At 40.2% G+C, this 14,930-nt stretch overlaps 2 protein-coding genes across 2 annotated transcripts in view; both read right to left on the bottom strand.

Annotated features, from left to right (window-relative positions):
* The window catches only part of TNFRSF4 (tumor necrosis factor receptor superfamily, member 4), a 3,742-nt gene extending 3,448 nt beyond the window's left edge, over positions 1 to 294 (bottom strand). Inside the window, exon 1 of the mRNA XM_010153012.1 lies at positions 180 to 294. Coding sequence (XP_010151314.1) covers positions 180 to 294 — 115 coding nt within the window. The remainder of the gene's footprint in view (positions 1 to 179) is intronic.
* A 7,223-nt stretch (positions 295 to 7,517) lies between these two features.
* Positions 7,518 to 14,930, bottom strand: part of SDF4 (stromal cell derived factor 4) — a 13,447-nt gene continuing 6,034 nt past the window's right edge. Inside the window, exons 2-6 of the mRNA XM_010153014.1 lie at positions 14,676 to 14,812; positions 14,096 to 14,209; positions 10,737 to 10,895; positions 9,440 to 9,615; positions 7,518 to 7,881 (exon numbers count right to left, since the gene is read on the bottom strand). Coding sequence (XP_010151316.1) covers positions 7,705 to 7,881; positions 9,440 to 9,615; positions 10,737 to 10,895; positions 14,096 to 14,209; positions 14,676 to 14,812 — 763 coding nt within the window. The 3' untranslated portion in view covers positions 7,518 to 7,704. The remainder of the gene's footprint in view (positions 7,882 to 9,439; positions 9,616 to 10,736; positions 10,896 to 14,095; positions 14,210 to 14,675; positions 14,813 to 14,930) is intronic.

Below are 14,930 nucleotides of genomic sequence, written 5' to 3' on the forward strand. Positions count from 1 at the left end.
GGACAGGGGCAGACCCCCCCCCCTCCCCCTGCTGGCCACTCTTCTGATACAACGCAGGATACAGTTGGCCTTTGGATTAGGTCATCTCAAGCGACGGGCTGAATTACATCAACCTTTTAGGAGGACACAACAATGAGAAAGACCAGTGCTTCCCAAATCCATATGAAGAAACGACTTACTAGTGTTGCAGATCGTACAGCTCTTGCAGAAGTTATGGTTGTGCTCACTACTGAAGTACTCGTCTTGACAAGGGGCACAGACTGTGTCTGTTGTTGCAGTGCAGCGGCTTCTCATTCTTTCACCTAAAACAAAGACCACTTAGAAAGAGGAACTGATTCTTATCGGAAGGAAACTCTTCATGGGTTATGAAATGAAACTTTTTCATGTGTTAGAATGAAAAAGCGCCCCAAAAGCGACAGTTCCACTTACAACTCCGGCTGAAAACACTCAGCAGATTTAGACATGCCAGAACCCCTAAAAGTTTTGCCCCATTGCGCCACTGCAAATTTAGCAGCTAAAAAGGGCGAGCAGAGGCCTAATGACTTGCTGAGAGCTGAGGCAATGCCCCAAATGATTCTCCCAGTGGATTCCAAATACCACTCCTCCAGACCACCTTTTCACAGGATTTAGACATCACAGTGGCAGCCAATGCCTGTTAGGAGAAAAGGCAGATTTTTAGCACAGCAATAGGCCTGATCTTTGGTGTAATACAAAGGCTTTATGACAGATCCTGCCTTCCCTTATAAGAGAAATCATGCAACTCCCAAAGTAATCCCAAACATGGGATTCTGAAAACTGGCAATGGACTGCTCAGGTTTGCGGAAAGAAAATTCGTTAAGCAGCCAAGAATAAGTGTATGTAGTAACTTTCTGTTGGCATTTTAAGAGCCCATTGGGCATGAAAGAACACAGTTATATTTTGATATGCATCCGTATTGGCCCCCAAGAACATCAAAAATGTCACATTTCACAAACAGCGAGACACCACACAAGGTGTAAGGAAGGCACTTGGTACTATTCCAACACTATGTGTGTACCACGCATGGCATTTAGAAACAAGCTCCGAGTGCTTGCACCCACGAATTCCAACCCGTTGGACACTGTACTCACATAGGAGTTCAGACCACTCTGCTAGGATGACAAGGTTTGTGAGTAGAGCACCTCGCCCAAACTAAAACAGCAAGTTAAGAGTGGATTTTGGAGGAGTCAGACAAGTTTCTTCTATCTCGCTAGCTTCTCTCCACGCAGCACTGACGGCAGGAACTATAGACAGCTTTAATGACTAGGGGTTTTTAGCTGAACTTAAATATGTCCCTATTCTCACAGGGTGTTTCGTTCTTCCTGGTTCTCCATTTGCCCACTCTGTAGGTGAACAATGAGCACCAAGTCTCTTGCTCGCTCTAGTTTTCTTCACATTTTATTGAGTGCTATCAGTGGCAAAATACAGATTTTTAGTGACGACAGCATACACAATACGCTTCTCCATTTTTACCATCTACGCTACCACTATAGCTCAGCTCACAAAGAAATGTTTCCCCATCAGCAGCAGATTTGCTAATGATACAAAAAATTTGGTAAGAGTTCGTACAGCGTAAGAAGGAACAAAAAACTTTGAAGCCAGGATTAGCTGTATCTGCACACAAGAAAGCCCTTCTTTAAACTGAGAAACACCCAGATTTAAATAGTTTTTGAGAATAATGCAAAACTGCCTTAAGTTTTAGACTAAACGTTGAATTTATTCCAATTGGCATATTTAAAGATAACTACTCCACCAGTTTACACCACATCCATTTTGTGTAGTAGGTGTAATTATGAAAAGAGAAGGTAACTATTCTGGAAGATGCACATAAAAACGTATGATTTTAAGCTGCAACTGCATTTACAGACATGACCTACAGTCCCCTCTAGGCACAGAGATGTACCCTTCTTCTAATACTGACTGTACTAAAAATAATACCTTCTGTTAAGGGGATTGTCCCTGGACAGCAATAATAAATGTTAATTGTTGTTATTCTTCATCACTAAGTCATTTCTATAATGAAATCCCAACTATTAAAGTATTTGAGGTTTGATATACTGCATTTGTGCTTAATACTGCATTGCCATCAGAGATATTCAGATTGGGGAAAAAAGCACACATATGCATACAATCCCCAGATTTAGACTCATTCAGTTTTCACAATAAGCAAGGAGGAATAAAGACATTTCCTGTCAAGTTATGCTTTGCTTTGTGAATAAAGCATATCTTTTTCCTTAAAAAAAAAAAAAATCCCAAATCTTAAGCAGTATAAATCTTGCAACAAAAGAAAGCTTAAAAAACCCCATCTTCAGGAATTAAATTTATTAGCTAAAGTTTTCCTTTATCAGGCAGGACTTCTTTATGTGATGGGTAAAGGACACTGCCATCTTTTCTCAGCTAATACTCCCAAAATGAAAAGGCACCAGACTGACACGTTAAGGAAGCTGAGCCACACAAAAAGAAGTTGAAGATGCAGCTCTTTCAAAGAGGAGGATTCCTAAATTTAATATAATCTTTGTCAGTCTAGACTGATACAACAGCCTGCTTGTGAAATGCCTTTCCTCCACGTTATGCTACATGTGAGCAGCATTTCCATCAAGCTGTTTTCTACCACCTGAGGTTATTAATGGACAGATATTACATCATGCAAGTATAACCAACACCCAGCAAAAATGACTTACCAGGGGCGCAGTCCTTGCAGCATTTTTCACCAAAAGGATACTGATGTTCTCTGCATCTCAATCCCACGCAATGGCTAACAGTGACTGCCAGCAGCAAGGACAGGACAGCAGAACAACACGAGCGAAAACCTACAGCTACCATAACGCAGCCCTACCGTCCTGGCAAAATTCTGATGGTGGCAAACTCTTGGAGAAGTGATTCTCAGCTGCTGGTGACCAGAACAAATTCATGTCAGTTGCTGGGAAATTCCCAGCATCAACTCCACGCCCCCATCCTTTCTCCCACACCCCACAAACCTATTTTTTTTTGCAGTTAACAACTGAAATACTCATAGGCAGAAAGGCAGCGTGCTGAAAAGCGTTATGAAAAGATTTCTATTCATAGCCTTGAAAGAGCACCTCCAGACAGGTACGTACCCCTCGACACAGTATTAAAGCTCAGGTTGAATGCCAGGAGAACTAGAACAGGTGATCCTTGTCATTGTAAAGAGGAGTATTAAAGTAATGCAGCGGTGACGCCTGAAAACCTTTACGGATGAGACCCATAGGTAAAATGAAACATAGCCTACAGAGCCTTGCTCCTTAAAAGGCGAAGCAGAGATTCTCTCCCCTCGCTCTCATGGTACCAGCAGACCCGTGACTTTTACTGCCGCGCAAAAAAAACGTCGTTAATGCATTTTTCGGGGCGAGCGCGGAATCACAGGTCATCACGCACCTTGGCACTGCCCTCGGGAGCTAGCAAACGCTCCGGATGAGAAGCGTTTGCAGTCTCCATTTCGAGTCTTAACATCAGAATCCCTCCACTGCCACCGAAGAAAAGCAAGCTCCAGACTCCAGGAGAGAGACTTTGCGTTATTCCTGCCATTTGCTCCCATGGAAATAAAAGCTTCCAGCAGAAGTGTGCTCAATGAAAGCAAAGGATGCAATATTCAAGTACCAGCTACTTCTAATGCCTATTTTGTTCCACAGAAGCATGTTAACTCTAGAAGCCAAACCCCCGAAGGCTTCTCCATCCAGCCACGCAGGGCTGAACAGCACGCTGGCATTGCAGTCCTGCCCTCACCTAGCACAAGCATGTAGAGAAGAGAGGAAAAAAAAAAAAAAAGAAGATCCCACTAGGAATGGGAGGTTTAACTTTCCAGGCTCACTATTAGAATTTTACTAATTTGATCTTAGTCATCTAGGATCTTAATTTTAGGTCTTCCAGTCCTGAAGAGGCTTGAGCAACTCTTATGCAAAGGCTCGAGTGAAAAAAGGACATCCTACAGTAATCAAAGATGTTTTATTTACATTAGTTAAAAATCACAGCCAGACTTCCCAGACAAAGCAGATCTAGGGTCAACTTACACCTAAACGCAAAGAGAATTGATTGGAAGAGAAGTACGTTTGGAATCCTGATTCCCCTGCTGTATCTGGGAGGGCTTAACAGCAGAACCATGACATGATTTACCCAGAATTGCTGCTTTTGTTTCTTTTTTAAATGTCTTAAGACTGTTTAAGAATGGAAGGGGAGATAAAAGTGAGGTAAACAGTAACTGGTTTTCTACTTCTCCTATTTTCCAAGCACTGGGGAGAATAACCACTATGGCAAAGAATACCTTAAAGCCATTCTTTCCAAAAGGGAGCAAAGCTGAGAGAGCAAGCAGACCCAAATACCAGCAGAACTTCAGCTACCTTCACACCCCGTACCTGCAGGCAGGAAACATCCAAATCTCTTCCCACTGTATTACTGTATTGTTATTCCCACACTCGATGCCATTTAAGTGGCTTGAGGCCTCATGACTCAGTCATTCCCTCAACAATATTTAACCAGATTCCACCCCCCTCAGTTCTCTTTCACAAACAGGAGACTTTACCTATTCAGTAAGGCAATTGTTATGCAGTAAGAAACTGAAAACGCTAACTCCTACGATGTTCACAATCAAGGTAAGGTGGAAATTTTGCTGCATATATTTAAATTGAAAACTCCCAAAATACCAGAGCAGTGATGATGAAGCATTGATATTCTTGTGAAGGATATTTTAATACAAATTAAATGCTCATTTAATAAAAGCAGTTAGCACACAAAGTTCATGCACCATCTTGAAAATTCAACTTTTATGTATGGCATCCCTATTTGTCACTAGGTTTGATATTGCCAAATTGCTTTACGTGGCCACATCGTGCAAGTAAATAAAACCAGGGGAGAACACAACGATTATGCTACAGCATTTTCCATCTAGCACACTCCTTAGCTCTTTTTTCACCAATGCAAATTAACCTCTTCCAAATGCTGTTTGGTATTGCTGTGACAATCGCATTCACCTCAGGCTGTTCCCAAAAAACAGCCTGGGTGCAGCTATTCTGGTTGTAGGAGGAGAGCAGAGCTTCAGAGTGGTGAGTTGAGCCACACTGAGTCAGAAATAAGACCCTGTTCTGCTTTTATTTCATACACATGTACCGTTTTTTACTACAGGTGCTTATCCTAGATATTCTATACAAGCTTTTGAATTCTGGAAAGCTGAAAGATGCCCATGAGATAGCAGCACTCAGATACCAAGTCCTGTTAACAGTAGGCAGATTTCTTGTGGTGTACATGAAAAAAAACCCAAGGAACATGGAACTCAAACTTAGTGCTTAATAAAAGGCTTTAAAGTCACTAGATTCCTTAGGGATCACAGGTAAATGAGGGTTCCCCTATGGGAAAGGACCTACAAGGATCTGAGAAAGATTGAGTGCATATAAAATACTTGAAGAATTTTTAAAAATAAATAATCTATGGACAAACTAGAATAGTTTGAACTTCTATAATCCCAAAACAAGAATAATGTACTTCCAAATCTCACCACGCAGTCCACTTGATCTTTACAACTATTATTTAACATGTAATCCTGATTTCAGGCAGAGAAAAACAAAGCCCAGTAAGGTGCAGAACTTCACACATACATTAAAAAACTAAGTTTTCCCAGTCGCTTCTCAAGTTTCAGATTTATCAGATGCGTGGCAAATACTGCAACAACATACTTTAACATTTTTGCAGCTGCTAGCTAAATTCTGTGTCACCCTGTACATTTGAAAGGATTCCATGCTCACATCATCAGAAGATTAAACTAAGCTTCACCATCATACCATACTAAACCAAACTTCATCATATTTCAGCTGCTCAAGAATTCCTCGGCAAACAAGCACTTGCTTTCTGAGCATCAGGTGTGACAAGAGAGAACTTCACCCCAGTTATGTCTAAATACTTGAATTGTGCAAACAACTAGGGTATAACAAAAGAATGCAGTCAGGACATTCATACAATTACCAACTAATATTGCTAAAACTTTCGTCTTAACCAGACTGCGAACAACCACATTGCAAAACTGGGTGTTTGCACGTGTAACTTTGTGTTAGTTCAGCGTGCGTGCAGGTCATTGGAATTTATGAAGCCTTAGCTAAAAGAACCGCAGTGTGAAGCCCAGAGCTTCTGCCAACCAATCTAAACCAGCCGTACCTATCGCTTCTGCCAAGCACCGTGTTTTCAGACACGGGATTCCGTTTGGAACATCTCCAGATTCTAGCCATCCTGAAATCATACTACCCTGCAACCAAGTAGATGTGGGGCGTGGGTATGGGGGTAGAAGGGAGTGGGGGCTGACTAATGTGGCAGATGTTCTAAGTTCATTTTAGCACAGGATTATCAACTGAATTTATTCCTCTCTTACAGTTCTTTCAAAATCATATTGTAATTTGCCTGCCATCTGAAGAGTTTTGGTTTTCCCCACTCACTGACAAACCTAAAACCAGCACTATTTCCAAAGCACGGAGAAAAATATTTAATGAAAAGACATATACGGACGTAAAAAGACTCTGATACAAGACAACTAAAAAATAAAACAAAGAAGAGAGGGAACACGGAAACAGACAGCAATACTTACATTTACATTATATTAAGAGAATAAATTTAATCGAATATAACATCTCACTTGGATTTTCAGGCAAACCTTCAGAAAGAGGGGTTTTTACAGTAAAAGATGGAACCAGAGTAAAAATAAATTTTCTATTTTAGACAGTAGTGGATATGACCCTTGTGTCGCAAGATGCTTTCAGAGATTACCCAAAACCAGGCTGATTAGAAAGCTTCCCAAGTGCTGACTGTACATTGCTCCAGAAAAAGCAGTTCAAAAGCAAAGCCTGTATTTCCCCCAGCTTCACCATTCACAAGTTCATCAGCATCATGAATTAGCACAGAGGCAAGTAATTATACTAGTTTTATCAATGAATTTTAGTTAAGTAGTAATCATATACCTATGTGAAACCCACTGCTCTGTCCAACACCTTTAAGTCCACAAACCTTCCCCATTGCTCCATTTTAGAATGAAATTGGAATTTGAAGACAAGCAATCTCCAGTCCCTCACATTCCCAGCGCAGGTGCAAACACAAGACCCATCACACTATAACCAGGTTTTTTTCCAAACAGATGCAGAAGAGTTTCTCTGAAACATTTAAATTCAGTTATTTCCCACTGCTCCTAAAGACAGGTCAGGGATGGAGGGAGAATGTGTATTAAATTCTCAACAATACATTGGTAGGCTGAGATGCACCGAAAACTGGAAGATTAGCCAATCAGTCTACATATGGATACTCTCATGAGGTCAGGACACACGGATTTGAAACACAATCCCCGGTACAAAAGCCAACATCTTTCAGTCTTACTTGTGATTTCCATGGATCAGCAGCTATGAGGGCAACAAGAAGAGTTAAATATTTAAGAAACCTCCACTGAGTAGGATTAGCCAAAAGGAGCTGAAACTTCATCTGGGTTAGCTGTACCATTTTTTTCCCCGACATGGAAGGCAACAGAGCTGTAGGTCTTATGCATGGACGGAAGGTTTTTTAAAGTCTGGGACAACACACGGTAGGCATATAACACAGATAGCAGCAAAGTAACTTTCGGTCTGTCTGGGGGTTGGATCTTGGTTTTCATTTTTTTTTCTGAAAGCAAGAAAGTGCTTCAGAGCTCTGGCAAAGTGAGCAGGATCAGAATTCCTCATGGACATTGCGTGCATAGTCCATAAGCTTGCTGCCTGTGAAGTATTCACTGTATTTCAGGATCTCCTCCAGCTCTAAGTGATGGTTTTGATTTTCATCTGCTACTGCTATCATTTGCTTCGCTTCGTTTAGGGCATTGTATTCATTCATAGGATCCATATATTCCTACAACAAGAAAGAAGATTTCCAGTCACTCAGCACATATTTCCATACATTAGAATTATGAACCTTAGCTCTGTGTGAGCTTCAGCAATTATGGGACCAACGTAAGCCATCCCAAAACAAACATGTCATGGAATTTTTTAACAGGCTTTCATCTATCTCCTAGCTATTTTCGCACTCGCTGCTTCCTCAGCTGTTCTAGCAGAAATCCAGATTTACTCAGCTTATGCCAACGTCTACAATAAAATATTTCTGACATTTTGGTTGCAAACTATCAAATCTGGTGGTATTTTGTGAAGAAATAGCAATTAAAAATTAGTAAGTGGCACACTATCAGTCTGTGTGACCTAAATTTTCTTGTTTCTGGGGAGAATCTGTTTAGAACGTTTTCAATTTAGAACTTTCCTGTTCCATTTTAAACCACTAGGCAGACATTACAGAGGTCAGAAGTCTCAGAAACAAAGCATTTTGCTCCTTCATCTAACTTGAAAAAGACTAAAAGTTTTCAAACAGCGCACTTCAGTTCATGACGCAGAAGACAACATTATCTTCAATTTCTTCCCAGATGTGACACTTACGTGCGTGTCTATGTGTGTACACGTACACGGAGACTTCACAGATGGCTATTTTTAAAAGAAAATTCTCAGTAGAAAGGCTATTAATTTTGTTTATGTCACAATATAGCTGTTTATCCGTACTGCCACTATTGTTCATAGCCACATATTCACACACTGAGAAGGTTAGGAACTTTAACATTCTTTCTGTCTTCGGGAAAGACCAACATTTTAGAGGTTCTCCTTTCACACTGTCTATGCTGCAGTTTGATTCCTGCCAGTCAAAGTACATTCTTGAATACAGAGAGGAAAAAAAGCAGCAAAAATCAGCCGTGAGCCTCTTCCACTGGCCACAAAAATCACCACAAATACAGTGTGCAAAGTATTTCATGATGTTCAGTAGACTCTTTGCAGACAGAATTAGTAGAAGCAAGCCTTACTTCTGCAAACCGAAGCCCAAAAAGGCCACAGGCTAGAACCCACACTTGAAAATAATATTTTACTTTATTTTTATTTACAGAAAAAACACTCAAAGACACGAAATCTCTGTTATTTTCTAGGCTACTAGGGCTGCAGGGTTTTTTTTGGGGGGAGGGGGGTATTTTTAATGTTTTTTTAAATGAATATATAGGTTGCCAGTTACTCCTTTTGCAACTGAAAGTATGACTCACTGTCCCGTTCACCAGTGTGCCTAATGAAGTCTCTGACTTGCTTTCATGCCCTCCACATCCATTGAAGCGCCTGGGTGACAAAAACCCCCAAAAGCATACCTATGAGTAACAGCTATGTTAGGAAAACTCACCCTCCTCTTTAACAAAAAGCGTAACACACTGGCTGCGAGCACTACCGAATCCTATAATCCAAAGTTTTGCAAGGCAGACACACACACCACACTGTTAATTCAAATATTTTTGGACTTTATAGTCTTTGAAGCAGTTTCAATCCTGTATTTAAAAAATAACTACTGGTTTTAAAACTCCAGAACTAACTACTTGAGGAAGACTTACCTCCAGCTCTTCCATTGTGACAATACCATCATGGTTAGCATCAATGACCTCCTCAAATTCCTTCCTTCTGTCTTTTACCCAGTCATCATCGATATCTTGAGCTTGCTGGTTCTCTACAGTACCAACAGGCAACGAAATGAACTCTGAAAGGGTAAGTTTCTTATCTCCGTCTTGATCTACAACAGAAGGACACAGTACCTGAAAATATTTGCTTAAGGCCCCTTAAAAATGAGAAATTCCTTCATGTTAGATACCTCATTGCTACATTCTGTCTGGTTTCAGCAGTCCACAATCTGCTAGAGTTCTCCTCTAGCAGAGAAGAACAGTTACCATTTATGCCTTTGGTTAGTCACAACATCCCTGTATTAGTACACGCACCATGGTTCAGAAAGCTAACAAACATACTCTCATCAATACACTTAAACAAAAAGAATGTTTCTGGACCTGAAGGACACACCAGGTGGCAAGTTGGGCTGCTTCTTTTTAATTGTTTATTTTGTCAACAATCTACTGAAACAGACATTTTCTTACAGTTCTACCCACTCTGCCCTTCCATTAGCATTCAGGTAAATTAATCCTCATCAAACACTGTGTACTGGACTTCTCTCTGTCTGTGTGTCACACACTCAAGTATCACCAGAAACACTCCTTATTTATTAAGCTAACAAGTAGCAAAGTCATAGCTCTCCTGTTTTTTTTTTTTAATCCAGGTGTTCAACAAGTTTTAAATATGCATTGCTACTGACTCAAGAGAAAAACGCGCATGCCAATACTTATGAATTTAAAAAAAACACCGTATTTTCTTAGAAAACTCAACCATTTATTTCCACTCTTATGAGGGTGTGTCACGATTCTTACATGGTTGCTGTACTGGGGAAGTACAAAGCAATTCACGCCCTCCTCAGGGAACACTCACCTCAACACATTCCCACTTCATCAAACCTTCTCTACTACAGCTACAGGACCCTACAACGCAGCAGCACTTCAGCATGAAGTGGTGTCAGCTGATCTCTGTGTGAAGCACTAGGAATACCTCTCTAACATATAATGTTGTGCTGTCCTTTAACTACCAAAGACTAAATTTAGTCAAGAGATACAAACAACTCCACAGAGATGCCAGCATTTATGCTGGGTTTTCTTTCTTACTCATCACATTAGATGATGTGTAGCACAGAGCAAGCAAGATGTGACAAAATTTCAGACTGACCCATGACAGTGTAAAGGCCTAACTACGTCTTCCCAATAAAACGGTTTGCAAGCCAACAACCCCAAAGAAACGTGTTTTAGAATGGCATACCCAAATCTCGGATGATTTCTTTCACCATGAACTTCAGCATTCCTCTGCTATGCTCTGGATGAAGAAAGGACAAGAACTCTTCTTCATTCAACAACAGATCAGGAGGTGGGTTGTCAGCTTGGTACCACCGATCCTTCAGGTTATCTAAAACTTCCTGTGCTAAAAATGTAAGAAAGAGACTTACACTATCATGTTCAAGCTATTTTTAGTTCTTAAAATATACTTTCGCCTGTTACTCAATTGTTTAAACAAGGATGACCTTATAGTTCACCTCCCAGGGAGAGCAGGTGCTGAGGGTAAACAACGTTCAGTCAGTTTCACCTAGTTGAGGCTGAAGCAGTAGAAAAGAACCTTTAACAGTAGAAAAAGATCCTTTAACCAAGCAACTGATCTGAAATTAGGAGATGAAAATAAAGGCTTAGCTACGCCTGTATAAAAACTTCCATGGATCAAGTGAAAAGGATTGTCCTACCAGTCTTGTTAGCTGGTTCTGGTAGGAGGTATAAATAATACAACTTTGTTCAGTACTTGTTCTCCTTTCTCATTTTCATATTTTGAAGCCCACTACCAACAGAAATCTTTAACCTGCCTGCATACAAGCAGTACTTCTCTTCTGAATGAATAATTTTTGTTTTCTACTTCAAACCGGCCCCGCACATGTTACAACACAACTTTTTATTATTTCAACTTGGGCATTTCTTAGTACAACATTATCTAAACCAAAATCAGTTGTATTGTTGTTTTGAACTCGTTTTAGTCACGTTCAAGCTCAAAGGATTTGAGATAATTAAATGGTACAGCGACGCACCACGAAGCGATGATTAAATCATACTTATTGCACACAATTTTAAGTGCAGAGTTTTTTTTTCTCCAGCCACAACGCGATTCCAGACAGCGCCCTCATCCTTTACAAAACTACATATATTAATTAAGCTTAAGAATTTTATTAAACAGATTATGAGAAAGAAAAATCAAAGCAACCAACAATATATTTCAGCGGACAGCTGTTCTTTACAAAGCATCTAACTGAAAAGGCAGAATAAGCAAAGACATAAAGCAGAGGACTAGGAAAGCTATGAAGACTTTTGCCCCGTCTCCATTCCTCCCTTCTTCCTTAACCCTGTCAAAGGCTCAGAATTTAAAAGAATCGCCTACCCAGAAAGAACTTATCCTTAGTCTCAAGACACATCATCCAGTATTGCAGCCTAAAAATGTGATTTGCTGGAACGATGGGAGATTTAAGACAGTAGCTCTACAATAGGAAATTTGGAAACACCAAGAACAAATGCTACACAGAGCACCAAGTTATTTTAGTTTTCAGTTACTTAAGGATACACGTACGTGTTGCCCCTTCTACCTTCTCTATTCTATAACAGAAATTCTGACTTCAGACCTAAACCCTGCATATGTTTTAGTTATCACTATAGCTTAATACAGGGAAATATTTTTGCTGCGAGGAGCAAATGTAAGTTGAAGTACACATGTACTAACATCAGCACCAAAACCACTTCACACTTCTACTTCTTTCATTTCACTTACACTACGCAGACAAGCACTTTTTAAGTGAATTTCTCCTAAACTCAACTGAGAACCATAATTTGTACCTGGGTTTCCGCTAAAACCCTGCATCTGATTTGAACAAAAAAAACCCCACCCTGCAACACACAACATGATTATGGGCACCTTGTGGGCCTGAAGATAACCAAACAGGAAAAAAAACACCTGTATAGAGTATTTTCTTCTGCTGTAGGCATTTTCTAAATGACACACTGGAAAAAGTACTGCCTGTAGCATAATCTGCTATCCACAAAGTGCACTAACAAACATAAGTCTGAAGCATTTGCTTTTCACAGGTTTTAAAAACGCTCTGAAAGACTACAGTCTTCAGAAAATAAACTGTCTTAAATAACTCCGGCCTGCTTTTCACTGTTGAGTAACAAGAGGGCAAAATAACCCCAAAACCAACAGTTACATCTACATTTCTGAACATTCCAGCTGGAATGAAGAGTTAAGTCTTCAGGGAATGTTTTTTTGTGAAGAGTAAAACAATCCTTCAGAGTCTTCATATGAATCTCAGGGCAAGTTTGTAAACACAAGTTGCAGTTCTATCAAGGACACAAGTAAACACTATAATCACTTGCTTATGGGTTTCCAGTGTAGCCAACCCCAAATGTTGGAAGTCACAAGTCAATCTCCCTCTGCCCACCTTTTGTACTCTGTCTTAAATGAAACCCAACTGTCAGTCATCAGTTGAAACTGTCGTTATCTGCATAAGTTGTGTCCCCAGTTTTGGCCTGCTACCTGAACTGTAGCGCGCTTCTGCGCAAGAGTCAGAACAAGCCTTAAGATCCACACGTTCAGGTATTTTTTATTATACAGACCGAAAGAGAGTACTTCTACACTGCACGAGAGTATGAAAATAAGTTTTGCATATCATCTTCAAGAAGCAGCAAACAACTCATTTGATTTTCCCAAATAAGGCTTCTTACCTAGGTAGACAAATGATTATGTACACACTTCCCTTATTCAGCAAATCTTTTATCTGATGAGCATTCCTGTAAACTGCAGTTAACCACACTGCCAGAGAACACACTGCACAGGTGTTTTCCCTGCCATAAAACTCAAAGGCCCATTTGCATTTTAGTTGCTTTTTGATAAATGGAAAATATAACCTAACCCACTTTTAAATGACTAATTCCTGCAAGGAACGACTAAGGCTTCCTATTTTACTTCACAGTCTGTTTAAACACTTTTAGGTGAAGGGGTGCAGGGATTACTCTCTGCTAATACTTGCCAAGTTTATACCAAGCCAGATTCAAATGCAAATTTCAAAAAGAAGAAATGATCAGCCTCACTAACCTAAAGAATCAATCTCTCTCCATAAAGAATTTAGATGAAATAATCGTTAGGCAGCCATTGGCTATTAACTTGTAGCATGCTTGCAGTGCCTAGTAACTATTTAAACACAGCACTGCGTGGTAGTACGTGCACCTCTCCTCAGTTTTGCAACAGGAATCATGTATAGCAGCTCCTTTTCATTTGGAGCAAGAGGGGCCCTGGCTCCCACAGTAACAATACCACGATCTCACAAATTTTAGCAGGCTGTTAAACGTAACTAACTGAAAACTATTCAAATAGGCAGTAACAAATAAGCAACCAAGATTTTTTTAGTGTTTAATAAGAGTGTTGTGAAGGCAGATTTCAGTTGGAAAGAAATCTAGCATTTCTGTCCTGTGACTTGCACTTTCTACATTTGTGTAGAAGCAGAGAACAACTAAAACATTCTTCATGTAGCGAGAAAATATAAGGTTTTGGGAAAGCAAAAGAAAAACCTACATGCAACAAGAGTCTGCACTTACTTTCTTCATCTATTTTCAACTCTTCATTGTTTCTGATCTTCTCTGCGATCTCTTTTTCATTAAAACCCTTACTTGCCAGAAACTTGATCTTATATTCATCCCAGGATACATGGCCTGTAAGAAAGAGCCATATGTCAGACAGGACAGCATATACTTAAATGACAAACTTAGGTACTTAAAACAGTGTGTGCTAAAATCTTTTGGTTCAGCACTAACCATCACACCAAGCTATGAAAACAATCACCTGATTCCCTTCTATGTTTCTTTAGACAAGGTGGGCCTTGTGAAAACAAACTATTTATGTCACTGTTCTCACCCCGTCCCTGGCAGAGCCACTCGTTACAACTTCCCATGACGGCAAGTGAAGTAACACTTGAAGTGACAACAGCACTGCAACGCTGACTGGAGCACACCCCTACTTGGCTGTGTTGCCTTCCATAGGGATCAGGGCTGTTGTGATTACATGCAGTCCAAAGGAACCTGGATCTTGGCACAGCACATCTGAAGAGCTGACAGTAGGTTTGGCTCCTAGCAACTGACTTAAGATGTCACCAGGAGATGGAGGAATCGTTCATCTCACCATCACCATCAGGGTCCACAGCACGGAAGTGCATTTTGTTCTCTTCCACAGCTTCCTGGAAATGTTCATCCGTCTTTTCCATGATCCAGCGCTGCATCTCTTTTGCACCTATCTTTTTATCATTATTCACATCCACCCTATGGATGAACAGCAAACAAGATTTAGATTTGGGGATTGCGGGAGGAAGGCGTGGTATATTTTTAGATTCTGAATTAATAACTTTAACAAAACCAAACACAGGTTGCTAAAGAAAGA

The sequence above is a fragment of the Eurypyga helias genome, unplaced genomic scaffold (assembly GCF_000690775.1).
Source record: "Eurypyga helias isolate BGI_N326 unplaced genomic scaffold, ASM69077v1 scaffold5926, whole genome shotgun sequence".
Taxonomy (NCBI): Eukaryota; Metazoa; Chordata; class Aves; order Eurypygiformes; family Eurypygidae; genus Eurypyga; species Eurypyga helias.